General features: G+C 41.1%; 1 protein-coding gene across 1 annotated transcript; it reads right to left on the reverse strand.

Annotated features, from left to right (window-relative positions):
• Positions 1–2,874: 2,874 nt before the first annotated feature.
• Positions 2,875–27,894, reverse strand: fech (ferrochelatase). The gene is made up of 11 exons (XM_061733552.1): positions 27,669–27,894; positions 25,654–25,744; positions 24,234–24,353; positions 23,056–23,204; positions 21,626–21,760; positions 19,696–19,802; positions 17,611–17,709; positions 15,077–15,184; positions 14,057–14,221; positions 11,653–11,712; positions 2,875–4,440 (listed from the first exon to the last, which is right to left on the reverse strand). The coding sequence occupies exons 1-11, from the start codon at positions 27,706–27,708 to the stop codon at positions 4,303–4,305; spliced, it is 1,212 nt and encodes a 403-aa protein (XP_061589536.1). The 5' UTR covers positions 27,709–27,894; the 3' UTR covers positions 2,875–4,302.
• Positions 27,895–27,930: the final 36 nt, after the last annotated feature.

Below are 27,930 nucleotides of genomic sequence, written 5' to 3' on the forward strand. Positions count from 1 at the left end.
GAATGTCAGAAGGGACGAAAGTAGAGCGAAAGAGAAGAGGGCATCCTCACACAGAGGAGATGGAGGAGATCACTACCTGGGAAAAAGAGAACAAAAACAGGGATGTGGAAAAAGCAAAAAATGAGAAACGGAAATAATGGAAGAAGAAGTAGGAGGGGTTGAGGGGGAGGAGAAGGAATCAAGCACAACAAAAAGGATATGACTTTAAAATAGTATTTTTGAAACACATTGGGTCCTCCAACATCTAATGAACTGGGACCCATGTTTGGTGTCTTTAAAGGACATGGACTTTCTGAACTAATGTCCAAAACAATTACCCAGCTTGCATCACCAATGGATCATTCTGGTTCCAGGCCAAGGTCAGGCTTGGGCTCAAAATGACCCATCTACCTTGTAATCACCGGTTCTCCAAACCCACCTACAGGCAGACCTCATATGATGCACGGTGACCCGTCATTTTTAATAGATATCCCCAACCAAAGTATGACTGATGCAGGTTAACTGCAGCAAAAAAAATCATATATTAAAAGTTGGAGAAGAAATTACATTGTCATTTCTTTCTGTTTGTTTATTTTGAAGGAAGACTTATCGATATGTATAACTCCTCTAGCCAACGCCATGTGTTTAATTATATACATGTATACACAGGACTGTCTCAGAAAATTAGAATATTGTGATAAAGTTCTTTATTTTCTGTAATGCAATTAAAAAAACAAAAATGTTATACATTCTGGATTCATTACAAATCAACTGAAATATTGCAAGCCTTTTATTATTTTAATATTGCTGATTATGGTTTACAGTTTAAGATTAAGATTCCCAGAATATTCTAATTTTTTGAGATAGGATATTTGAGTTTTCTTAAGCTGTAAGGCATGATCAGCAATATTAAAATAATAAAAGGCTTGCAATATTTCAGTTGATTTGTAATGAATCCACAATGTATGACATTTTTGTTTTTGTAATTGCATTACAGAAAATCACAATATTCTAATTTTCTGAAACAGTCCTGTGTATGTATGTATATATATATATATATATATATATATATATATACATACACACACACATACATACATACACATACATGTATACACACACACACACACACACTTAAAACTTTGCAAACAACCAGTCATTCTAAATGAGGATGTGCAAATAAATAAAAACAACCACAGTGTAAGTACTCTGCATGCACAACGCTGATCTTCCATGATGCTTTTTCAGATGAGCAGCAGCAAAAATAATACAACATATCAGAGAATGAAGAAAAAAGTAATAGAAACACACACACATGAGAAGAGTGCGTCTTTCTGCTGTGACGTGGCCTGTTTTGTTGTTATTTAGGTGTTAAGTGAGTTTTGTTTTATATATTGGTACTACGGCAGAAAATCTATTCAATCATCTTTATGAACTAAAATGTGAGTAGTGAGCTTCTAGCACTTACTTCTAGCCCTTACTGAGCACCAACAGCCACTAGTACAGTCACAGTCCTGCAGAACACGGGTTCGCATGGCAAGCAGGTCCTAGGTGACAGGCCAGACAAAGAGCGGTTCAAAATCTAATCATGAAAAAGGAAAAATGAAGGACCGTTACGTCGCCCGGATTGTCATCACCGGGGCCCCGCCCAGGAGCCAGGCCTGGGGTTGGCGCTTGAAGGCGAGCACCTGGTGGCCGGGTCTTTGCTCATGCGACACGGTCGGGCTCAACTTGAAACGGGACGTGAGCCCTCCTTCCTGTAGGCTCACCACTATATTGGTGATGTTGATTGACCTTTTTTTGTCCTTTTCTTCCAAATGAGAATCAATAAAGAACCGAATCATTAAGCAGAATCAAAAATGGAATTGGAATCATAAAAATCTTGTCAATTCCCATCCCTAGTTTTAAGGTTCATCTTTTCCGACGCTCTCACAAACCTGACATCATTTCCTGGTTTCATCACACGAACCGAGAGGTAACATAATACGTGGATTAACGTCAAAAAGCATGTCGCCCCGTTGCGTCAGAACGTCAACAGTAACGGCACTCGTGCTAAATAGGTGGCATCAAACACCAGAGGATGAGAATGACTCAGAGTCATGACTTCAAAAGACAGGATACGGCTGTATGGCAGCTCATGTAGAATAATTGTAGTTTTACTACACCATGAAAGTGGTCAGTGCTGATGAGAAGAGGTCACGCTTCATCCAGAGCGGTGACACTCCAGTCCAGTGGTGCACTTCTCACTGGCAAACGTTTAGCTACATCAGGTTTGGGGATGTTAAATGATCAAGGACACTCAAAAATACTGCCTGAAGTGTACAGGGTGCTGCAAAAAATTGAAAACTAGTGTTTGAAGGGAAGTTATCAAAGTGGTGAAGGAATTTAAAAATGAAAGAACAGCTGTATTATATCTCCACGAGGTTTGTCTTCGGCGACACACTACGGCACTGACGCACAGAATTTCTGTTTTACCTCACTTGGTTCAGAGTTTCGAGGTTTTTTTTTTTCAACTCTAGATTACACTCACCATACTTTATTTAGAAAACCATAACTCAGCTGGTTTTGGTTTGAACTGGGCATCTACCTGACCTCCTTCTGCTAACTCAGCCCTGCTTGTATTGATCTGCTGAGCCAGTCTCCTAAAATGAACTGTTAAGCCTGATGTTGAAAGCATGCACTGTAACCTCCAACTTGACAGACTGCAACTATATTCACATCTTTTAAATGTGCAGAGGTGAACAGTTCACCCTGTTCAAGTTTCCTTTTTTAGTTTTTGAATTGCTGGCAGAGGACAAAATAAAAAGCAAATGTGCAAAAAGTACTGAATATTTATCCTAACATGTACACCATCTCAAATAAATGATGACACCGACACATCCCACCTCTTGACACTATGGTTTTACTACACTGATAAACGAGATTGTAGAAATTAGAGGAGATTATTTGTTAACTTTTTTATTTTCTTCTTATGAAATACAAAAGCTCTCAAGTCCTTACATTGCTCTATTTTTTCCCTTTTTATCTTGATGATATTCACCTACATGTCAGCAGGAGCCTCCCTGAATCACAGTATAAGAGTTAAAGATGGGGGGGGTCCCGGCTGACAGGTCAAAGGTGAAGCTACAGGTGACGAGGAAGGTGAAGCCTTTAAGGCCCTGTTTACACATAGCCGGGTATTTACAAAAATGGATATTTTCCCCTCTACGTTTTCATAAATATCCTCGTTTACACGAGATCGTTTTCAAAATCTCTTCGTTTACACGAATCCACTGTTAACGTCATGCCAGCCAATCAGAATCCTGGAAAAAACATCAACAAATGACACGTGTAACTTCCAAGCTGATTTATGGTTCCGCGTTACACCAACCCAGAGCCTACGGCGTAGGGTACGCGGCGACGCACACTGTACGGCGCGCATCGCTGCGTACCCTACGCCGTAGGCTCTGCGTCGATTTAACGCGGGACCATAATTCAGGCTTTACTTCCAAGACAGAACGAGAGTCTTTCGTTTGGAGTGACAGAGAAGTGGAGTTACTTTTAAGTGTGACTTTAAAATATAAAACAGGTAAATACAAGAAAATATTGACGGTGGCCAAACTTATTGTAAACACAGGTCACACAAATGACGCTAGTGACGTTTCTGTCCCATAATGTGACGTTCTGAAGCCTAAATCTCCGTTTTCCTCTGTTTAGACGCAAACGTGAAAAATGAGTTTTTGAAAATCTCCACTTTGGCCGGAGTTTTCAGAAATGATCGTTTTTGGTGACTTTGAGCTCTGTTTTCGTGTAAACGAACGGCCAAAATGCATGAAAACGCCTCCGTTTTTGCTCCGTGTAAACGGGGCCAAAGATGGGGGGGGGGTCCTGGCTGACAGGTCAAAGGTGAAGCTACAGGTGACGAGGAAGGTGAAGCCTTTGAGAGCGGTGTCTCATTAGCATCAGCAAGGGGAAATATTTCCCAGGGAAGGTAAGCATGGGGAATCAAAACAAAGAAAACAAACATTTAAGCATCACTTTCTTTATCTGCACAGACTTTGACTGAAGCACCTCTGCAAGACCTTACATGGAAGATGAGGAAGATCAAAATAAAACTATATTTTATATCTAAAACGTATCAGCATTTAGTCCAGTCTTTACATATTTTATGGGTTATGGGCATGCTTGCTGCAGAGGCTCAGTGCATGTGTGTGTGTGTGTGTGTGTGTGTGTGTGTGTGTGTGTGTGTGTGTGGCATTCATTTAAAAATAGACTAAAGTCTCTCAAGAGAAAATCCTGTAACAAGAAATGCTCCAATGTGTGTGTTTGTGTAAATGCATGTTTCTATGCAAGTTTCTGGTTGGCGAAAAAGGCCTTGGCCGCTCCACAGGTGGGGTTTGTGCACAGTGGGCAGCGCAGGGTCAGCTGGCGGGAACACGGCTCGTTGGTCTTCAGGTGGGACTGGACCAGGTCCGCTAGTGCCTGGACATCACAAATAACACAGGGTCAACTCTCAGGGGGAGGAAACGGATTTGCACAACACAAGTACAGACAGGCTTCCACGTTACAATGATCCACACATTCATGTCCAGTGGTTTGTCCATTAAAAAAAAAAAAAAAAAGGTTTGGGACTGAGCATCTTCAAAACGTCAGACAGTACAAGGGTTAAAAAAAGTTTTTTTTTTCTTTCTCTTTGGGTCAAAATGACCTAATTCTCCTGTTCCTTCTTTCCTCCTGCTCTCTCCTTCCTTCTCCCTTCCTTCCTTCCTTCTCTCCCCTTCCTTCCTTCCTTCCTTCTTTCCTCCTTCTCTCTCCTTCCTTCCTTCCTTCCTTCTTTCCTCCTGCTCTCTCCTTCCTTCTCCCTTCCTTCCTTCTCTCTACTTCCTTCTTTTCATTCTTCCTTCCTTCCTTCCTTCCATTCTTCCTTCATTCCTTCCTTCCTTCCATTCTTCCTTCATTCCTTCCTTCCTTTCATTCCTTCCTTCCTTCCATTCTTCCTTCATTCCTTCCTTCCTTCCATTCTTCCTTCCATTCTTCCTTCATTCCTTCCTTCCTTCCATTCTTCCTTCCTTCTTTTCATTCTTCCTTCCTTCCTTCCATTCTTCCTTCATTCCTTCCTTCTTTTCATTCTTCCTTCATTCCTTCCTTCCTTCCTTCCATTCTTCCTTCCTTCCTTCTTTTCATTCTTGCTCCTTCCTTCCTTCCTTCATTCCATCCTTCCTTCCATTCTTCCTTCATTCCTTCCTTCCTTTCATTCCTTCCTTCCTTTCATTCCTTCCTTCCTTTCATTCTTCCTTCCTTCCTTCCATTCTTCCTTCCTTCCTTCCTTCTTTTCATTCTTCCTTCCTTCCTTCCATTCTTCCTTCCTTCCTTCCTTCTTTTCATTCTTCCTTCCTTCCTTTCATTCTTCCTTCCTTCCTTTCATTCTTCCTTCCTTCTTTTCATTCTTCCTTCCTTCGATTCTTCCTTCATTCCTTCCTTCTTTTCATTCTTCCTTCCTTCGATTCTTCCTTCATTCCTTCCTTCTTTTCATTCTTCCTTCCTTCTTTTCATTCTTCCTTCCTTCTTTTCATTCTTCCTTCCTTCCTTCCTTCCATTCTTCCTTCATTCCTTCCTTCCTTTCATTCCTTCCTTCCTTTCATTCCTTCCTTCCTTCCATTCTTCCTTCCTTCCTTCCTTCCTTCTTTTCATTCTTCCTCCCTTCCTTCCATTCTTCCTTCCTTCCTTCCTTCTTTTCATTCTTCCTTCCTTCCTTTCATTCTTCCTTCCTTCCTTTCATTCTTCCTTCCTTCTTTTCATTCTTCCTTCCTTCGATTCTTCCTTCATTCCTTCCTTCTTTTCATTCTTCCTTCCTTCGATTCTTCCTTCATTCCTTCCTTCTTTTCATTCTTCCTTCCTTCTTTTCATTCCTTTCTTCCTTCCTTCTTTTCATTCTTCCTTCCTTCTTTTCATTCCTTTCTTCCTTCCTTTCATTCCTTCCTTTCTTCCTTCCTTCTTTTCATTCCTTTCTTCCTTCCTTCCTTCTTTTCATTCCTTTCTTCCTTCCTTCTTTTCATTCCTTTCTTCCTTCCTTTCTTCCTTCCTTCCTTCCTTCCTTCTTTTCATTCCTTTCTTCCTTCCTTTCTTCCTTCCTTCCTTCCTTCCTTCTTTTCATTCCTTTCTTCCTTCCTTCCTTCCTTCCTTCCTTCTTTTCATTCTTGCTCCTTCCTTCCTTCCTTCCTTCTTTTCATTCTTGCTCCTTCCTTCCTTCCTTCCTTCATTCTTTTCATTCTTGCTCCTTCCTTCCTTCCTTCCTTCCTTCCTTCCTTCTTTTCATTCTTGCTCCTTCCTTCCTTCCTTCCTTCTTTTCATTCTTCCTTCCTTCCTTCCTTCTTTTCATTCTTGCTCGCTCCTTCCTTCCTTCCTTCTTTTCATTCTTGCTCGCTCCTTCCTTCCTTCCTTCCTTCCTTCCTTCCTTCCTTCCTTCCTTCCTTCCTTCCTTCCTTCCTTCCTTCCTTCCTTCTTTTCATTCTTGCTCCTTCCTTCCTTCTTTTCATTCTTGCTCCTTCCTTCCTTCCTTCCTTCCTTCCTTCTTTTCATTCTTGCTCCTTCCTTCCTTCCTTCCTTCCTTCCTTCCTTCCTTCCTTCCTTCCTTCCTTCCTTCCTTCCTTCCTTCCTTCCTTCCTTTCATTCTTGCTCCTTCCTTCCTTCCTTCCTTCCTTCCTTCCTTCTTTTCATTCTTGCTCCTTCCTTCCTTTCTTCCTTCCTTCCTTCCTTCCTTCCTTCCTTCTTTTCATTCTTCCTTCCTTCCTTCCTTCTTTTCATTCTTGCTCGCTCCTTCCTTCCTTCCTTCCTTCCTTCCTTCCTTCCTTCCTTCCTTCCTTCCTTCCTTCCTTCCTTCCTTCTTTTCATTCTTGCTCCTTCCTTCCTTCTTTTCATTCTTGCTCCTTCCTTCCTTCTTTTCATTCTTGCTCCTTCCTTCCTTCCTTCCTTCCTTCCTTCCTTCTTTTCATTCTTGCTCCTTCCTTCCTTCCTTCCTTCCTTCCTTCTTTTCATTCTTGCTCCTTCCTTCCTTCCTTCCTTCCTTCTTTTCATTCTTGCTCCTCCTTCCTTCCTTCCTTCCTTCCTTCTTTTCATTCTTGCTCCTTCCTTCCTTTCTTCCTTCCTTCCTTCCTTCCTTCCTTCTTTTCATTCTTCCTTCCTTCCTTCCTTCTTTTCATTCTTCCTTCCTTCCTTTCATTCTTCCTTCCTTCCTTTCATTCTTCCTTCCTTCTTTTCATTCTTCCTTCCTTCGATTCTTCCTTCATTCCTTCCTTCTTTTCATTCTTCCTTCCTTCGATTCTTCCTTCATTCCTTCCTTCCTTTCATTCCTTCCTTCCTTTCATTCCTTCCTTCCTTCCATTCTTCCTTCCTTCCTTCCTTCCTTCTTTTCATTCTTCCTCCCTTCCTTCCATTCTTCCTTCCTTCCTTCCTTCTTTTCATTCTTCCTTCCTTCCTTTCATTCTTCCTTCCTTCCTTTCATTCTTCCTTCCTTCTTTTCATTCTTCCTTCCTTCGATTCTTCCTTCATTCCTTCCTTCTTTTCATTCTTCCTTCCTTCGATTCTTCCTTCATTCCTTCCTTCTTTTCATTCTTCCTTCCTTCTTTTCATTCCTTTCTTCCTTCCTTCTTTTCATTCTTCCTTCCTTCTTTTCATTCCTTTCTTCCTTCCTTTCATTCCTTCCTTTCTTCCTTCCTTCTTTTCATTCCTTTCTTCCTTCCTTCCTTCTTTTCATTCCTTTCTTCCTTCCTTTCTTCCTTCCTTCCTTCCTTCCTTCTTTTCCATTCTTTCTTCCTTCCTTTCTTCCTTCCTTCCTTCCTTCCTTCTTTTCCTTCCTTTCTTCCTTCCTTCCTTCCTTCCTTCCTTCTTTTCATTCTTGCTCCTTCCTTCCTTCCTTCCTTCTTTTCATTCTTGCTCCTTCCTTCCTTCCTTCCTTCATTCTTGCTCCTTCCTTCCTTCCTTCCTTCCTTCCTTCTTTTCATTCTTGCTCCTTCCTTCCTTCCTTCCTTCTTTTCATTCTTCCTTCCTTCTTCCTTCTTTTCATTCTTGCTCGCTCCTTCCTTCCTTCCTTCTTTTCATTCTGCTCGCTCCTTCCTTCCTTCCTTCCTTCCTTCCTTCCTTCTTCCTTCCTTCCTTCCTTCCTTCCTTCCTTCCTTCCTTCCTTCCTTCCTTCCTTCCTTCCTTCCTTCCTTCCTTCCTTCCTTCCTTCCTTCCTTCCTTCCTTCCTTCCTTCCTTCCTTCTTTTCATTCTTGCTCCTTCCTTCCTTCTTTTCATTCTTGCTCCTTCCTTCCTTCTTTTCATTCTTGCTCCTTCCTTCCTTCCTTCCTTCCTTCCTTCTTTTCATTCTTGCTCCTTCCTTCCTTCCTTCCTTCCTTCCTTCCTTCCTTCCTTCCTTCCTTCCTTCCTTCCTTCCTTCCTTCCTTTCATTCTTGCTCCTTCCTTCCTTCCTTCCTTCCTTCCTTCCTTCCTTCTTTTCATTCTTGCTCCTTCCTTCCTTTCTTCCTTCCTTCCTTCCTTCCTTCCTTCTTTTCATTCTTCCTTCCTTCCTTCCTTCTTTTCATTCTTGCTCGCTCCTTCCTTCCTTCCTTCCTTCCTTCCTTCCTTCCTTCCTTCCTTCCTTCCTTCCTTCCTTCTTTTCATTCTTGCTCCTTCCTTCCTTCTTTTCATTCTTGCTCCTTCCTTCCTTCTTTTCATTCTTGCTCCTTCCTTCCTTCCTTCCTTCCTTCCTTCCTTCCTTCTTTTCATTCTTGCTCCCTTCCTTCCTTCCTTCCTTCCTTCCTTCTTTTCATTCTTGCTCCTTCCTTCCTTTCTTCCTTCCTTCCTTCCTTCCTTCCTTCCTTCCTTCTTTTCATTCTTGCTCCTTCCTTCCTTTCTTCCTTCCTTCCTTCCTTCCTTCCTTCCTTCCTTCTTTTCATTCTTCCTTCCTTCCTTCCTTCTTTTCATTCTTCCTTCCTTCCTTCCTTCTTTTCATTCTTGCTCGCTCCTTCCTTCCTTCCTTCCTTCCTTCCTTCCTTCTTTTCATTCTTCCTTCCTTCCTTCCTTCTTTTCATTCTTGCTCGCTCCTTCCTTCCTTCCTTCCTTCCTTCCTTCCTTCCTTCCTTCCTTCCTTCCTTCCTTCCTTCCTTCCTTCCTTCCTTCCTTCCTTCCTTCCTTCCTTCCTTCCTTCCTTCCTTCCTTCCTTCCTTCCTTCCTTCCTTCCTTCCTTCCTTCCTTCCTTCCTTCCTTCCTTCCTTCCTTCCTTCCTTCCTTCCTTCCTTCCTTCCTTCCTTCCTTCCTTCCTTCCTTCCTTCCTTCCTTCCTTCCTTCCTTCCTTCCTTCCTTCCTTCCTTCCTTCCTTCTTCTTCCTTCCTTCCTTCCTTCCTTCCTTCCTTCCTTCCTTCCTTCCTTCCTTCCTTCCTTCCTTCCTTCCTTCCTTCCTTCCTTCCTTCCTTCCTTCCTTCCTTCCTTCCTTCCTTCCTTCCTTCCTTCCTTCCTTCCTTCCTTCCTTCCTTCCTTCCTCTGAAGACAGCACAAGGGTTAATTGTGTCACAGGTAAGATACATTCAGCAGCTGTATCTAGTTAACCAGGTGTGTTGAATCCAGAACAGTAAGACCCGTCATCATCCGGGCCCTGAGGAGAAAATCATGATGAATGAGTTTTGGGTTTTTAGCAGCTGCTACGTGCAGACGACAGCAGCACACAAACTACAACCACACCGAGGAAACCATCCCTCAGTAACTACCAACTAATCATCCTCTGGATATTGATTCCCTCACACAATCACACTTGCGCGCAAGCGCGCGCACACACACAAAGACTTGGTACGGGGTCTCTGAGCGCAGCGGGTCTGACCAGCCAGCCAGCCGTGCGGTTCAGTTCTACTGTAGTCAGCTCTAAAGGTTCCATTGATCTGCCCCCTTCCTTTAATAACCCCCCCCCACACACACACACACACACACACACACACACACACACACACACACACACACAGGATCTGCCTACTGTGAGACAGGTTTCAGGGTTAAGGGTGGAGGGTGGAGGAAGGAAAGGATGGAGGGAGGAATGACGAAGAAGAGAAGGAGTCAAGACAGAAAGAGAGAGGTGGTGAGTGAAGAAAGGACAGGGGAGGAAAGAAAGTATACATTTAATGACCATTTCATGGCTGCAGTTTGCTTTGTTCACAGGACCCTACACAACATCCACCTCGGTTATTTCTATGCTCAGTTCTTCTCCGTTTCATTAAACTCACAGCTGGCGGGTGTATTTTTGTCATATCTTCTGAAATTGCCACCTTTCCCTGATAGTATTACATAAACTGGGTAATTTGAGAAACAAATCCGCTCCTTTGGCACCACCTGCTGCTCACATTGCAGTTTACAAGTGTTCACTGCTTCAGTTGCAGCTCCTTCAGTGAGAAGCAGGGGGCGTGGCAACATCTGGACTGTAGAAAACTTCCACATACATGGCCGCAAGGGGAAAATTGGGGACAAATTGAAAAGATGGATGATCCAAATTTTAACCGAAGAGTCCAGAAGATCTTCCAAAGAGGTTTACGGTGAACTCCAAGGTCAAGGTACATCAGCCTAAGATTGCATTATCGGTGGCTGTTTGAGTCTAAATGGATGACGGAGGAGGACTCCACTGGTTAAACCAAATCATAAAAAGAAAATTAGACTGGAATTTCCTAAAATGCTTTCTGACAAGCCTAACGACACATAAAACTGGGGCTTTTTGGCCAGACAGATGCTTACTATGAGATGGGGAGGAGGCTCGATTATATTCTGGGGTTACGTTGAGCTCTGTGGCGTCTGACACAGGAGGTCTTGAATCTGCCCAGGGTATAATGAAATCTCTCTCTCTATCTATGCTTTCTGGAGTGAAATACGCTGCGATGTGTCAGACGGCTTGGTTTTAGTTGCGGGGCGTGGGTCCTCCAATGGGAGAGTGACCCAAAATACACATATAGAAACACCCAAGAATGGTTCAGAACGAAAACACTAGACTAGTCAGAAGTGTCTCTCTAAGAGTCCTGATATAAATCCTATTGAATATTTGTGGAAAAAGTTGAAACCTGCAGTCTGGAGAAGAAATACTTCAAACGTAAGGCAGCTGGGACAGTTTGCTCATGAAGACTGGGGCAAGATTCCCATCTACAGGTGGAGAGGTCCGATCGTACAGAACCCCCCCCCCCCACAAATTATTGTGCAATGACATTTTATGTTCAGGGTCTCTTAATTTTTGTCGGTGTCATTAGCTTTTTTTTTTTTTAATGATTCAATTGAGGCACAATTCAAGAGAAATGTCCGATTTACATTAATCAATATCAATTATTCATTAGTTCTTGCCATTTTCAAGTTCTTTAAGCGACCATCGTTTTCCTGGACATGTAACGACAGATTTCTCTACGTCTATTCTCATTATTTTTACTATTCTTCCCTTCTGCTTTTTTTTTTTCCTTTAACCACAGTCACCACTGATTATTTGCCGATTAAAATAAACACCTGACTGAAGCTTAAATGAGAATCATCAGCCATAAGGACATCATAAAGCAGAATTTGCAGACCAGTTAGCATTTCCAAAAGTTTACACAGTTTACACATTTGAACCTCTTCTGCTTCAAAGGGAAGTTAAAAAAGAAGTTTAAAACATTTTTTTACGATGCTTATAGATATGTTATAGATTTCAGTAAAGGTACCTTCATAAACAGAGGATTCCCGTTCAGTGACTCTGCTCTCTTGATGTTCTCCACCCCACACTGGTGAAAGAAGACAAGACAAACAGCTCAAATACATGTTCATACGCTTTGCTTTGTATGTGCTATATACATAAACATATCTGGGTTGGTTTCTTTTTAAAATAAACATACATATTTTAGAAAATACCAGAAATCTGGAGCAACCTAAGTGCTTTGAAGCCCAGATGGTTCATTCTCCAGGGTTTTCAACAGCTTGGTCCTCAGCAGGGCTGAGTGTTAATGAACATGCGCTGATATTGATAACTGACCCTTACTGTTTGTTATGACAAGTAACCAGAACAACGAGAGAGTTGTTCACAAGCCGGAGCAGCTCATTGACTTTCAAAAAGTCAAACTGATGCTCAAATTGTGACCCAAAATCCCTGGTGGGTAAAAGAGGACACGTCACGGAGCGGAGAGAAAGAAAGAAAACGTTTAAAACAACCTCTTCTCATAGATCATAGTAGGAAACGTGAGAAACGTTGGACGATATTGAGTATTGAGAATGCAGTATTATGCGTTTCACTGAAGGAGCATATCTCCCACTCAAACGTCTCTCCCTTGTCCATACTTCCAGTGTTTCATTAGTTCGTCAACTGCCCCACCAGAGGAAATAAAACATTAGATTTATTGAACGCGTTCAGAAATTACCGGTTATTTCTCTATACAAACAAGCATTCAAAATACTAGATAAAAAAAACCAAGATTTTCTCATCATTGTGCAATTTTACAAAAATATAGACTATTAAGTTGGGAAAACCTTGTTCTTTTTAAAAACTGCTGCCTAATGTATAAAATTCGAAATAACCTGGCACCACCCCCACTCTGCAATCAAGTCCATTTCCGCTCCTCTGTAACTGGTGCTACTGGAGGGGAAGCCAGAGTTACCAGAGGGACAGCCAGAGGAGACTGCAAAATCCCCTTTAGAAAGAGCGCATTTGGGCAATCAGTTTTCTCTTATAAAACAGCACCTAAGTGGAATAACATCCCACAGAACATTAGAGAGTCCATTTCATACAACGTCTTCAAATATAATCTTAGGAATTGGTTGATCGATAATCAAAGATGTGAACATTGATGTGTATACTATCGATGTGGGGATGAACTGTATATTGTAAGGGTTGAATTATATATGTTATATGTTATTGCTGATGTGTTTGTACTTGTGTTTTAATCTTTTTTACTAGGTACTAGCCTATTATTTCTGGCAGGGGGACTGCCAATGTAAACTAGCCTTTTGGCTACAATTGGGTACATTTACATTTTATTTTATAAAATGTTTCTTAATGTACGTTGTCCCTCTCTAACAAATAAAAATAAACTAAACTAAACTAAACTAAATGCATGCAGCTCTTCTGCGCGACCTGCTTTAAGCAATGCAGATAATCATCTGTTCTTCCTCTACTCTGAAAATAAACCCATCACTCAGAAGGAGTGTGAGGACGTGATGGCAGGAAGCTGAAGAAACTCTGCAGGGATGTGTTAAGGATATTAAGCGGGTTGTGCTCCGCGAGCCACATGGAGGTGACATCAATGCTGTGACTTAGCGTGTGACTGATTAAACTTCTGTGTGGACATCATCCCCAAAATATTAGTGAGGAGATTCCCCAATAACAAACCCTGGGTCTACCGAAGAGTATTAGGGCCAGGCAAGAGAAAAAAAATTTGAGAGTGGAAGATTTATTTTTTTTATTGTGCACTTCGAGAAAAAAGACGAAATGTCGAGAAAAAAGTCGAAATGTCAAGATTGTTGAAATACAATTTTGAGAAAAAAGTCAAGAAATTTCACCTTTTTTTCTCAACATTTCAACTTTTTTCTTGACATTTCGACTTTTTTCCTCAACATTTCGACTTTATTCACGAAAGTTTGACTTTTTTCTCAACATTTCGAAGTGCATAATGAAAAAAAGCTCCCTCCTCTAAAATATTATTTTATTTTTCTCCTGTCTGGCCCTAATACTTTTCCGTACTGGGTCACCAGTGAACTTGGAAAAAAAAAAAAAATTTGCAAGAAAGAAGGAGCCTTCACGGAGGGAAACGGGGAATTATTGAGATTCGTACTGATGATGAGTATAATTTGTATTGAAGCAGAGATAAAATAAACCTGCACTACATATCCCATACATTTAGATTACAAGTAATAACTGGTGTCTATTCTTTGTAACTAATATTTGTTTGTGCATGCTTGTACCATCTGTTTATGCAATTAACAATTTGGAAAATGAATAAAAAAAAACAGTTAAAGCAACAGTGGCAATAACTTATTAATGCTTTTCATAATAATTTGTGAATGTAGAAGGTGACGGAGGAGAGTAAAGAAGCGTTGAGCTCCGAGGGTGCTGAAGGCTTTATTTTTACATCTCACCTCTTCCCCCAGAATTTGTGCATACTCGATGTCCAGCTCGTGTAACGTTTCTATGTGGTCTGAGGTGAAAGCGATGGGCACCAGCAAGAGATTCTTCTTCCCTCGTTCACACAGACCTTTGATCACGTCATCTGTTTGGGGGCCGAGCCAGGCCATCGGTCCCACCTGCAAGACCAAACACAGGGAAGACATGACACCAGGGTCCACAATCAACACAATCCAACAACAATATTTAATATTTCCGTGTGCTGTTCAGTAATAAAACCAAGCAGTTAGCTGGGGCATGAAAAAGAGTTTTGCCATACTAATGAAAACAAATCTGCATCAGTACAAACTAGGGATGGGACGATACAGGTAACTCACGATTCAATACTCTGGCAATACGTGGCCCACGATAATATCACGATACACGATATCTACGATATTCAATATATTGTAAAAAATGTCATCAACGATATATCACGATATATGGACTGAAAAAGAAAAAATACCCATAAAAAGGAAAACATCTGTAGTGCATTTATTCAATGCCAAAACTTCATACAATTTACAAAGAAAGTGCATTTGTATATTTCCTCACTGCCTCCTAGGCTTGTAAATGTAAACACTGTACAGCTGGACAAATTAAAGTGCATGAACATTAATAACATGTTTTATATAAACCAGGACAGGTCACTGCTTTGTTTCTAATACTGAAAAGTCAGTAAGCAACTTAATTTAGCATAGTACCTCACTGCCTCCTAGTCTTGTAAATGTAAACACTGAACAGCTGGACAAATGGAAGTGCATGAACAATAGTGCGGTGACAACTGCGTAAATACATTATGTGTTGTAATAAAATATCCATATTTGCCGTTAGTTTATCGATTATTTATTGCGACAGAGATTGCAACAATATATTGCAATATCGATTTTTTCCCCCACCACTAGTACAAACGGCACGAAGCCCGACACCTTTCCATTGTGAGATGGAGATTGTGAATAAATGCCGCAGGTGGATGGTAGCAGGCGTTTACTCACCCTGGACTGCCACACTAGTCTGTAGGGGTTGCAGTGTCCCAGCCTCTCCATGACCCTCTGTACTGTAGCTCCCACCTCCTGAGGGTAGGGGTCCCCTCTGTTTACAACCTACACAGGGCAAACAATGGCAGCACTTTCAGTAACAGCAGCAGTGACATCATAACAAGTAAAGAAAAATGCAAAAGAAACATAAGTTCTGTTGCTGCAGCAACTATCCGTTGTGTAGTACATAGTAGCATAACTTTACAGGCTTTAACAAGAAATCTATCAGGCAGCTGCAGCTGATCCAGAACGCTGCCAGAGTCCTTACAAACACCAGGAAACTGGACCACATTACACCAGGAAACTGGACCATATTACACCAGGAAACTGGACCATATTACACCAGGAAACTGGACCATATTACACCAGGAAACTGGACCATATTACACCAGGAAACTGGACCATATTACACCAGGAAACTGGACCATATTACACCAGGAAACTGGACCACATTACACCAGGAAACTGGACCATGTTACACCAGGAAACTGGACCACATTACACCAGGAAACTGGACCATGTTACACCAGGAAACTGGACCACATTACACCAGGAAACTGGACCACATTACACCAGGAAACTGGACCATGTTACACCAGGAAACTGGACCATATTACACCAGGAAACTGGACCACATTACACCAGGAAACTGGACCACATTACACCAGTAAACTGGACCATATTACACCAGGAAACTGGACCACATTACACCAGGAAACTGGACCACATTACACCAGGAAACTGGACCATGTTACACCAGGAAACTGGACCATATTACACCAGGAAACTGGACCATATTACACCAGGAAACTGGACCACATTACACCAGGAAACTGGACCATGTTACACCAGGAAACTGGACCATATTACACCAGGAAACTGGACCACATTACACCAGGAAACTGGACCACATTACACCAGTAAACTGGACCATATTACACCAGGAAACTGGACCACATTACACCAGGAAACTGGACCACATTACACCAGGAAACTGGACCACATTACACCAGGAAACTGGACCATATTACACCAGGAAACTGGACCATATTACACCAGGAAACTGGACCATATTACACCAGGAAACTGGACCACATTACACCAGGAAACTGGACCATATTACACCAGGAAACTGGACCACATTACACCAGAAACTGGACCACATTACACCAGGAAACTGGACCATATTACACCAGGAAACTGGACCATATTACACCAGGAAACTGGACCATATTACACCAGGAAACTGGACCACATTACACCAGGAAACTGGACCATATTACACCAGGAAACTGGACCATATTACACCAGGAAACTGGACCACATTACACCAGGAAACTGGACCACATTACACCAGGAAACTGGATCACATTACACCAGGAAACTGGACCATATTACACCGGTCATGAAATCACTACACTGGCTTCCAGAGTTTAAAATCTTGCTGCTGGTCTACAAAGACCTGTATGGTCTTGGACCAAAATACATGCTGGATCCATTAGTTCCCTATGCTGCAACTGTCAGCTCCTTTAAATCAGGCCTAAAAACATGACTGTTTACTGAAGCGTACTCTAAATTAAATACTTACCTGCCGTACTCTACTGCCTTTATTTTTTAACAACTTGTGCTTTTTATTATTTTACCTCTTTTCTCATAATTTTATTTCCTTTTATTTGTTATTTAAGCGTACTCTTAAATTAAATACCTTTTGTATTTTTTTAACAACTCATCATTTTATTTCATTTTATTTGTTATTTAAGCGTACTCTTAAATTAAATACTTTTGAAAACCGCGCAAAGTTATGGAAAAAACTGAAAAGTCTGAGTGAGGCGACTCCACCGTAGCATCGACCGGTGTATGGATAAAGCTGGTTAGAGGCCCGGGAACTGAGGCATCCCAAATCACTGTACCTGCTGTACTCTACTGCCCTTACTTTTTAACAACTTGTGCTTTCTATTATTTTACCTATTTTCTCCTCACTTTATTTGTTATTTATGTTTTAATTGTGTCTTACCGCTTTTAATGTTGATGTAAAGCACTTTGAATCACCTTGTGTTGAATTGTGCTATATAAATAAACTTGCCTAGCATACAACATTTGAAATGGCTACTAGCTATTGCTGCTAATATTGGATCTCCAAGCTATTGAATCATGGGGGTTCTTCGTGTGGCCCAAATTATTTTGTTTTCCTTTTTGTTGGCTGTATATTATAATAGGCAGAGATTGTTAAAATTCACATAAAGGGAAAAAAAAACAATGTCATACATCAGTTTCACTCAGAATGTAAAACAAAAGCATTTTAGTTTGGCATAAATATCAACCTCTGAACAGGAAAACAATAATCCACTGATGAGAATTTTAAACAAGAAGTATTAGTATCTTGACAACGGGACTCCAACCACTCAGCTTTGCCAGTGTCGGTAGGGTAATAGTTGCAGTGTTACATGCCGAAAGTACCCCCAGTAGAAGTAGTGACACGTATAAATACTTACAGCCATGGGTAGCGAGTGTGCAGAGAACAGGATGACGACGTCTTCTCTCTTCTCTTCTGGGAACTTCAGTAACTCATTTCGGATGTGTTCTGCAAAACACTGCACATGTGCACCAAAAGAATAAGACAAAGTGTTATGCCTCTGTTTAGGGTGTGAAGTGAGGTGAAGCACACATTAGGCCTTGGTGGCAACTGGTACCGTCAAGTGTAGGGATCGGGTTAAGTTCTACACAATGAACAGACGTGAATGAAACCTCTGTACAACGGATGCACCAGCTGCTCAAGTTGGAGAGCGCCTGACTTCACTCCACCTCAATTTCATCAATCCAAAAGTATTAAAAACACAGAATCACACAACGTCAGCATAGTTGAACATTTTGGCCCTGTCCCAATACTCCCACTACCCCTAGTTTTGATCCCTCCCCCTAAATTTTGCGCGTTCCCGTGAGGGTAGTGGTGTCCCAATTCCTCTTTCCACCTAGGGGGAGTGAAGAAAACGAGTGTAGTGGCTATGAATCTGTCCCTACTGGTCGAGGGATTTCAGATGCTCACTAGTTGACTAGGGCCAGAAAGATTTCCCAGAATGCTTTTCGTCGTCATTTGCGGACTGAATCAAAAAAAAAAAACATGGCGGACATTTCTTATTTTTAGTGAATAAAATCAATATTGAGTGAGTTTCTGCATAAAAATGCGTTTTGATTACATATCTAGCGAGAAATATATATTTTACTTTCATAATATTCACTCAGTGAATGTACATAATCACTTGTTTGCCCGTTGTTGCAACCTCGCCAGAATAAAGGCTATAAAGCCATAAAGGATTTATGGTTCCGCGTTACACCAACGCAGAGCCTACGGCGTAGGTTACGCGGCGACGCGCGCCGTACGCCGTACCCTACGCCGTACCCTACGCCGTAGGCTCTGCGTCGATTTAACGTGGAACCATAAATCAGGTCCGGAGCCGGCAGGCAGAAATCTCGAAATTTTCGGAGCAAATTTCTTAGCTACAACTGTTAGATTTCATCTATTAAACCAACATTTATCTTCCTAAATGATTTATTTCAGCCAGCGGTAATTCTCCACAGAGCTGCAGGTTTCTCCCCAGACGACGGCGCAGGTTGACCCGGCCGTGAGCCGCTGCTGCTGCCCCGGACCGGCGGCTCTTATCATCGCTGAAAACATCGGGTCAAATTTCTTAACAGGCGTTATTTGGATAAACTGAGCCCAGGTTGGGGATTTTAACGGTTACTTTTACGCCTGAAAAAATATTAAAACTTAATAAAGTGGCATATTAACAGCGCTACAGCTGAAATTAAAACAGCTTTTGGCTCTCAGCTTCCTGATTAGTGGTGGTGCTGAAAGTAGGAGTAGGGGGAGTATTGGGACAGACGTGGGAAGATTTCAAGTGCCCTTAAAATCTGTGGCTTCTTTTTTAGGGGTAGTGATAGTGAGGGAGGGCTAGTGGTAGAAAGTAGGGGGTGTATTGGGATTGGGCCTTTATCTTCAGTCCTGAATGCAGAACCGAAAAAACTACAACTTCTCATTTTAATTCATCAGTGACTCGGTAAGAATAACTCAACAAAAACAGGCATCCAAGAAGAAGACAAAACTAAATCTGTGGATGCTGAACTTCAGAAAGGAAAACACAATTAACGTGTTTGTTCTCTTGTGATTATTGTTTGAATAATAGTTAAATAGAAACACAAGTGACACTCAGGAAAACTAGCTGCAAATGTACTCAGGCTTCATCATATCATTACACTCCTCAGCTGTTTAAGTTGTGAGCTGAATTATATTTTTAATTCAAAGCAGATTTTATCTACTTTTTTATCTTCCTACGAGTCTTTAAACATCTTGCATATTTCTTCAAGACATCAGTTTGCTGTTAAAGTTTCACATAGATATAAAACCCTGGTCCTAAAATGATGTTTCTTTTTGTGCATCATCCATTCTTTTGTATAATCTGTAAGGGATGTGATTGTCCTCCACTGTGACTCTTCTGTATTAATCCCTTCACTTTTCTAGGTTGTAAAAACAAGAAACATTGTGTGTGCCAGTGTAATAGTAAGAAATGTGTATGTCTCACCTCCACCAGCAGAGGGTGTGTGGGCCAACGGTCGATGACGCTCCACTGCATTTTCGGCCTGTCTCCTCTGTTGCTGTAGTAACGGTAGATGGCGTTCAGACTGCTGCCTGTTGACAAGACAAACCACTTTAATATCAGAAATGTAGTGTACAGTTACTCATAACTACAGTAAACCCGTGCTGCAGGACACGGAGCAACGTCCCTGGAGGTTTCTGGCTTAAGTGCCTTGCTCAGAAGCAATGTTTAAGGAATTAAGATTTTCGTTTTTGATGCTTTTTGCCAGGCGGTGCAGCAACTTAGATCCATCTGAGCTTTTAGAAAACAGTAAACCATACACACAAATCTTTGAAATCTATGCCAAATATACGCCACAGAAATGTAATGCTTACTAGCTTCTAATCAAACTATTTTTTGAAAAAGAAAAGTACAAACTCATTGAATTCCAGTCTTACATGTCAGGATATAAAAAAAAGAAAAAAAAAATCCTGTTACCAGCAGGGGTGCAGGAGTTTTTGTTAAAAGTGCCACAACACACAGACATTCACGGGCCACTTTATTTTATGTGGAGCTTGTTGTTATAGTGTTGTGTAACTCTTGTGCTCCTAACTCCCCTTGAACGGGAGATCTTCTATCTCAGTAAGTAAGTAAAATGTATTTATAAAACACATTTAAAACAGAGATATTACTCACGAAAGTGCTGTACATAATAATAATAATTTAAAAAAAGAAAGAACATTCAGTGACAACAAATAAATCACAAATATGACCTAAAAACACAGACACAAGAAATGATAAGAGTAGGGGACTGGGAAAGCTAGTGTAGAAGTGAGTTTTTAATCTAGACTTAAGTTGGAAATAGTGGGGGCATCGAATGTCTGAGGGTAACTAGTTACACAGTCGGGAAGCAGCCATAGCAAAGGCCGTATCACTCTTCGGTTTCAGCCATGACCGCGTGGTGCACAGGTGTAAATATCGGCGGTGCAACCGCTGCAGTTGCACCGGGGCCCAGACGCCACCAGGGGCCCATGAAGGAGGGAGAATGGAATAGCCCAATCACCTTAATAGACCACCTGTCAGTCATGTTAAGTGCATGATGACATGACCTGAGTTTTCAGCAATAAAAAGTTGAAAAAAAGAAAATAGATGACTAAAATAGCATTACGTTTGCGGTGTGCGCTTTTGTTTAGGGAAGGGGTGGGGGCACAAAAAGAATATTTGCACCAGGGATTATCACCATGATGAAACCCCACTGGGCTGGTGTGATGGAAATGTAGCCTTGGCCATTTGATTAAACCAAATCTACCGTGATAAGTACCAGCCTTGGCCCGGGTACAGAGAGTGCAAACTGATACTTTGTTCTTAAAAGATTAGCTCTGGTGTTACAATGACCTGTTTATCAGAATAGTAAGGACTAATCATCACTTGTGTTTAAAATCATCATGCATTTGTTCAATGCAACTGCATCGAGATGTATGATGGAGGTTCTGACCCAATGGCATGCAACTGCATCATTAAATCTACTGAAATCTGGCTCATCTCTCAAGTCTTATTCCTGGTCATCTAAAAACATTCAGTTTCAGTCCAGATAGTCACCTAGTGGTTAAAACATATACTGTTAATAGGTTTTTCCACAACAGTAGGCTCCAAGGCCATTTCCAAACAATTTGGTGACCATCTTCCTGCTAACAAAGCAGTTCCTGCTAAAGCTGGTGTGACGAGATAACAGATCACGGGGTCTACTTAGTTTTTCCACAGACTGCTTCCTTGATTTTTTTTTATTATTATTATTTTTAATAAAGTTCTGATCCCAAATTGGTCAGAAACTGCCCTAAACTTGTATTGACGGACAGTAACCATTGCTTCTCTAGGATCATCACTGATGTCTTATCTCCTCTATTTCTACCGTGGTGCACACGTCTGTGCCGGTTACCTGTGGTGGAGCAGCTATACTGAGGGTACTGGGTGAAGGCCACGGCTCTCTCTACTCCATCCTTCTCCATCGCCTCGATAGCTTCCTCCGTCAGTGGGTTCACGTACCGGAAGCCGATGTAGAACTTGTGAGGAGCTGAAATGTGAAACAGGGAAAAAAAAAAAAAAAACTTAAAGAACTGAAAAAGCCAATACACAGCAGCGCTTAACAAACAATGTAAAGACTCAATTCAGTTCAAAAATACTTTGATTCATCTCCAAAGGGAAACTAAGTAGATGTAATGACTGCTTGGGAAATGTTGATTTAACATTCCCAAATAATTTAATGAATAAAATAGAACCAGAAAAGAACGTTTATGGAGATTCTTGTAAAATGCTAGACGCTATGAAAGAGTTTAGCCCAGGGGTCGGCAACCCGCGGCTCTAGAGCCGCATGCGGCTCTTTAGCACCACCCTAGTGGCTCCTGGAGCTTTTTCAAAAATGTTTGACCTTTTTTTCCTTCTTTTTTTTTTCTTTTCCTTTTTTCTCTTTTTTTCCTTCTTCTTTTTTTCAGTTTTTTCCTCTTTTTTTCCCTTTCCTTTATAATCTCGACATTTCGACTTTTTTCTAAAAATTTTGACTATTTCCTCATCATTTAAACATTTAAACTTTTTTCCTCGACATTTCGACTTTTTTCTCAAGATTGTACTTCAACATTAATCTTGACATTTCGACTTTTTTCTCAACATTTCGACTTTTTACTCGTAATTTTTACTTTTTTCTCGTCATTTTGACTTTTTTCTCATCATTTCGACTTTTTTCTCGTCATTTCGTCTTTTTTCTCAACATTTAAACTTTTTTCTCAAGATTGTACTTCAACATTAATCTTGACATTTCGACTTTTTTCTCAACATTTAAACTTTTTTCTCGACATTTCAACTTTTTTCTCGATCTGCATAATGAAAAAAAAATCTCCCCCCAGTTCTAACTAATATAGAAACATGCAGCATGTGTTGCCTTCATTCTAAGGCTTATACAAGACTTTTCATTTTTTGCAGCTCCAGACATACAGTATTTGTTTTTTGTGTTTTTGGTCCAATATGGCTCTTTCAACATTTTGGGTTGCCGACCCCTGGTTTAGCCGGTATTCTAATTCTTGTGTACAAGCAGATGCGATCGTCCTTCAGCCCGCAGCTGAATGGCTGTTATCAGTGTTGCAGGCGTGTTAAGAGACACTCCTTCAGCACATCACTATCTCCCCTGCACACACTTCACAGCCACCAATGAAGGGAACTGGTAAGAAGAAACCATGTTATCAAGTTCCACTGCGCTGCGATCAGGACGATGGGTCCTCCCTGACGGCTGGAAAAGCACAAACGTCTGTTTTCTGAAACATTTCTGAAGCAGCGAGAGGTCCGTCAGGAAGGATAGGCCCCCCCTCAGTTTCTCACCTGTCTCAGGACTCATTTCATCCAGCAGCTTCACCATGCCTTCTCCCTGCATGGACGTCCAGTGTTTTATGGGGGAGCCTCCTCCGATTTTACTGTACTGTTCCTGGATCTTTGGCGTGCGCCGCTTAGCGATCAAAGGACCTAGCGTACTGCAGAGAGGACACGTACAAGGACAACATGAAATGTCAACAAGAAATAAGAAACTTCCACATCAAATAAAGCATAAACTTGCAGGTTCATCAAATTAAACTGAGTGAACAAGCTGTTGCCTTCTTGTCCACATGTGCTGCAGCTTGGAGAAATTTTTTTTATATATATTATATCGGGCTGGGCAAGTTAATGCGTTTTTATCGCGTTAACTCATTCATTTATTAACGCCGACATTTATTTTATCGCGCATTAACGCATGTTGCTCACATGCTTTTGTTTTGAAAAGTCTTTTGCCGGCTGCTGCAGAACCGGAAGAGAGTTGGCGGAAAAACATGCGGAAAAGCTAAAACAGACATGGAGAGCGGTAAAATTACGGAACGGTTACATGGACATTTTCATTTTAAAGTTCTCCCAGACGGCGGATTCGACCACTGTAAAGGAAAGTGGTAGTGGCAATAAGCTATATTTTATTTGACATTTTTACACTAAATATGTGTTACTGACAAGTCCTGATGTTTGCTGAGATGTTTGCACAACAAATGTTGTGGCACTTTCGTTCATACTTTTATAAATAAAAGTGCACTTTACACAACTTTTGAATTCATTATTTGATTTTGCCAATACAATGTGATTAATCGTGATTAATCAGGGAAATCATGCGATTAAAAATGTTAAATCGTTGCCCAGCCCTAATATTATATAATAATATTGAGTGTCATAACTACTCAGGACTCTGAGGAAGCTGGAACACGTGACTTTAAGACAAGTGAAGTTTCCTTTTGATGAGCTCTAGCCAAATGTGTTGAGAACGACTTCTTGAAAAGTGTTGGTGGTAAAGAAATGAGGAAATGAGAAGCTGGAGGGCTATTTCTTCTCGGCCGCAGCCGAGTGATGCTTTTGTTCTCAGTTGTTATGAACGAGAAAATACAGCAGCGCTGTGATGCAACAGGTTTCCTCACAGGTTTCCGTGTGTGTGTGTGTGTGTGTGTGTGTGTGTGTGTGTGTGTGTGTGTGTCTAGGGTACACACTTCTGGACTGGAAGCTTCATTAGATCTGTGTCCATAAAGAGCCGCAGGAGGAAGTCATGAACATCTTCTAGTTTCTCGGGTCCTCCCATGTTCAGCATCAGGATTCCTGTCTTTGGTTTCCTGCAGACAAACGAGGAACAATTCATTTCTGGAAACGTTTTGATCCCTTGTAAAAATGGGATTAAACTCTATAATATTGATGTCTACTTGTGTTACATTTGGTGGAAAGATACTTTCAAATACCCGTTATTGTGAGGAGCAATTGTTTGACAGTTTATCTTTAATGCTGATTAAAAGCTCTGACTTTGGTGTGATCGGCAGCTACATAGATCCACCAACTGGTGGAACCAGTTTTAGATTTAAACTACTACTCGACCCATTTATGCACTGGTCAGTGCTGGTAAGAGCGCGCTTCGGGAAAAAGACCTGCCACCTGTGCATTTACCACAAAACGTAAATTGCAAAAACTGCTTAAATGTGAACTTCAAAAAAGGACGGATGAGAGCCACGTATCTCGTAGGACACCTCACATGCAACCCATCAATGCATTAGATGTAAATGTCACCATTTTTTTTACCATATTCACTTGTTTGTCTCACGGAAAGCCGATCAGATTTATAAAAAAAAAAAAAAAAAAAAAAAAAAAAAATCACACTTCAGGTTTTTGGTCGCGCTGTGATCTTAGGAATTCTTTCACTACCCCGTTCAGGGGGGGAAATGCACATAAAAGCAGCACTGATTATGTTATACTGAGCATTCAGTTATTTTTATCCACTAAAGCTCTGCTTTCCGTCAGCCTGGTGAGGACAAGTTTAACCAGCTATACTACGATTAGTTCCTGCTCAGAAAAACTGCATCGGAGTTGGCGTTGACTGAAATCAATTTACACACATCATTCTCTCGGTGTGGGCAGCAGAAGGAAAATACCTCCCTCCCTGCATATAAACAAACTATCACATGATCAAGCAATCGTCTGGACTGGCCGATCCACAGACGAGCAAACACAATGCAATGGGGCTCAAAGCTGCAACGTAATGCATTTAACATGCTCTCACTAGGGATGGGCGGTATGGACTAAAAAATGTATCACGATAATTTCTGGCATTTATCCCGATAACGATAAAAATGACCTTTACCTCGAGATGACAAATTCTTACCGTGGAGTTTTTGACGGTATATCGTGAACGGTAAAATATCGCCCATTCGTAGCTCTCACCAATACTATTTTCTCCCGATTAACCAAAGAGGTGATGAAAAGATGCAGATTTATATTGTGACTGCTATAAATCCCACTATAATCACAGATGCTCAAAGACAGCCCAGATGTGTTACTTGGAGTTGCATTTGACCCGAAATTGGTACTTTCCATGACTTACTCTAAAGCTGCTGTGATGAATTCATTGGTGTGTGAGAGAAATACCTGTGTTCTTGTGTTTCTGGAGTTACACTCTGGGCCAGAGCAGCAGCGGCGGAGCGTCCTCTCACACTCAGACCCACGCTGGTCCTGGCGACTGGAGGAGAGCAGGGAAAACAGTTTGTTCATTGTTATGTCTACGATTGTTCTCTTTGTAACTATCTCAATCATGCCCCATGTATCATATTTGATACATAGATTTCCTCTGTACCACCTCAATAATCAACACAATAAAAAAACTGTTTTACACAGTTTTTTTTTTCTGTGTATCATTTTCAAGAAAATTGGCTTATAAAAATCTGGTGCATTGAAAGTAAAAGTAATGTATTCTTCTGGAAAACATAAAAAAGGGAGAAAATATTGTAAACATTCCCATAACTGAGCTTGGTAGATCTGCTTTTAGCTTTTCTGCACCATCCACCTGGAACTCATTACAAAACACTCTAAAAATTAATTCACCAGTATCTTTTGGTCATTTTAAATCCCTGATCTTAAATCTTTTAAGCACTGTTTGTATCTGTTTTAATTGATTTTATTGTTACATTATTTATTAATTTAAACTTCATGTTTGTTTAATTGACTGCTCTTTTGTTGTCTTAGTTTTTTTGTTTTTTTTTACTTTTGTATTGCTCGACGTCATTGTAAATGAGGGCTCGCCCTCAATGATTTTCGAGTTTAAATAAAGATATATATTATAAGAGGTCTTAATTTCCTTAAGGAAATTGAATGGTCTTGGACCAAAATACATGGTTAGTTCCTATGAAGCTCCCAGACCCCTGAGGTTCTTCTGGATCTGGTTTGTTGTGGTTCCAGAACCAGAACCAAAACCAATCAAGGTGAGACTTTTCTTATCATTTTATTTCATTTATTTGGTATTTAAGCATACTCTTAAAATAAATACTCTCTGAAAACCGCGAATGAGATGTGTACCTGCGGTACTCTACTGCCCTTAGTTTTCGGCAACTTGTGCTTTTTATTATTTTACCTCTTTTCTCATAATTGTATCTAATTTTATTTTTTTTAAATGAAATATTATGCCATTATTATTATTATCATTATTATTATTATATTACTGTTTAATTGTGTCTTGCCGCTTTTAATGTCAATGTAAAGCACTTTGAATTACCTTGTGTTGAATTGAATTGTTGAATTATATAAATAAACTTGCCTTGCCTAGGAAAGTAGAAATAACGACTCTGAAACTTTGACATTTTCTGAAGAGCTCTTGCTCCATCTCCACTTTCATAACCGAGCTGCAGTCCCCTGACTCGCCGCTAGGGGGGGACCGCTAGATTACACAAGTTCACAACTCTGCAATTGTGTAACTGCATATATAAAAACCAAATGTAATTATTTCACGCAAGTAAACTTTAAAAGAGCAGCTTGGTGGTGTTTTGGGGACGGCCTGGCGTCAGTACATGCAGCAGCGGGGAGGGATAAGTTCATTATGCAACAACGACTCCGTCAAGCTGTCAGCAACAGACGACCGGCGGAAACCACGCGGGGCGGTCTCAAAACAAAAGCACGTTTTATGTCCCGGGTTACTTCATTTTTAGGCGACTCATTGGTATAGCACGAAATTAAAATATATCATTGCATTTACCTCGGTGTATAAACAGATGTTGCAGAAGTTAATTAGTGAAGGGAAAGCGGGTTCAGGGGATAACAAAGGGAAACACTTGACAGGAAGTGTTAAATATCTCTGCCACCTTAACGTGGTAACAGAAGCGTCAATGTCAGCAGCGTGTGTGCCCATCAATGACCACATAACCCAATGAATCAAAGCCGTTTTCAAAGGATACAATTAACTATTTGTCAAATTAAATGTTCAGAGGTTCCTATGCACTGATTCGCGTAGCTTTTAAAAGCCTGAATTGTGGTTCCGCGCTAAATCGACGCAGAGGCTACGCCGTATGGTACGGCGTAAGTTACGCGCCGACGCGCAACGTACCGCGTACCCTGCGCCGTAGGCTCTGCGTTGGTGTAACGCGGAAGCATAAATCAGCCCTAGTCTCACTCACGTTGAACCAGGCGACCGGCGGAGCCCAGCACTGCCATCATGCTACTTCCTTGGGGTTTTTCTAAACCCCCAGTTGAATATCTTCTTTATCCCGTTGAAATTACGTCCAGATCCTCTCAGTGGTGACTTCCACAACTCCCACAGGGTGACTCCCAGGTCAGTCCGACGTGACAGCCGGATTCCTTCAGCTACAGCCGGCTTCCTCTGAGCGGACTGCTGTCAAGCCGTCGGTGCTGAACTTATGCTGTTCCGGTTCAGGATTC

Source organism: Cololabis saira, chromosome 11 (assembly GCF_033807715.1).
Source record: "Cololabis saira isolate AMF1-May2022 chromosome 11, fColSai1.1, whole genome shotgun sequence".
In the NCBI taxonomy this organism is placed as follows: domain Eukaryota; kingdom Metazoa; phylum Chordata; class Actinopteri; order Beloniformes; family Belonidae; genus Cololabis; species Cololabis saira.

Bases quoted from the DNA above. Each gene is read 5' to 3' on its own strand.
- fech (XM_061733552.1), bottom strand. From the start codon at position 27,708: ATGATGGCAGTGCTGGGCTCCGCCGGTCGCCTGGTTCAAC. The intron at 24,354-25,653 runs GTATTTCTCTCA...GTTTGTCTGCAG, and splicing joins CCAGAAACACAAGAACACAG to GAAACCAAAGACAGGAATCC. The intron at 21,761-23,055 runs GTGAGAAACTGA...TTCACATTTCAG, and splicing joins TGAAATGAGTCCTGAGACAG to CTCCTCACAAGTTCTACATC.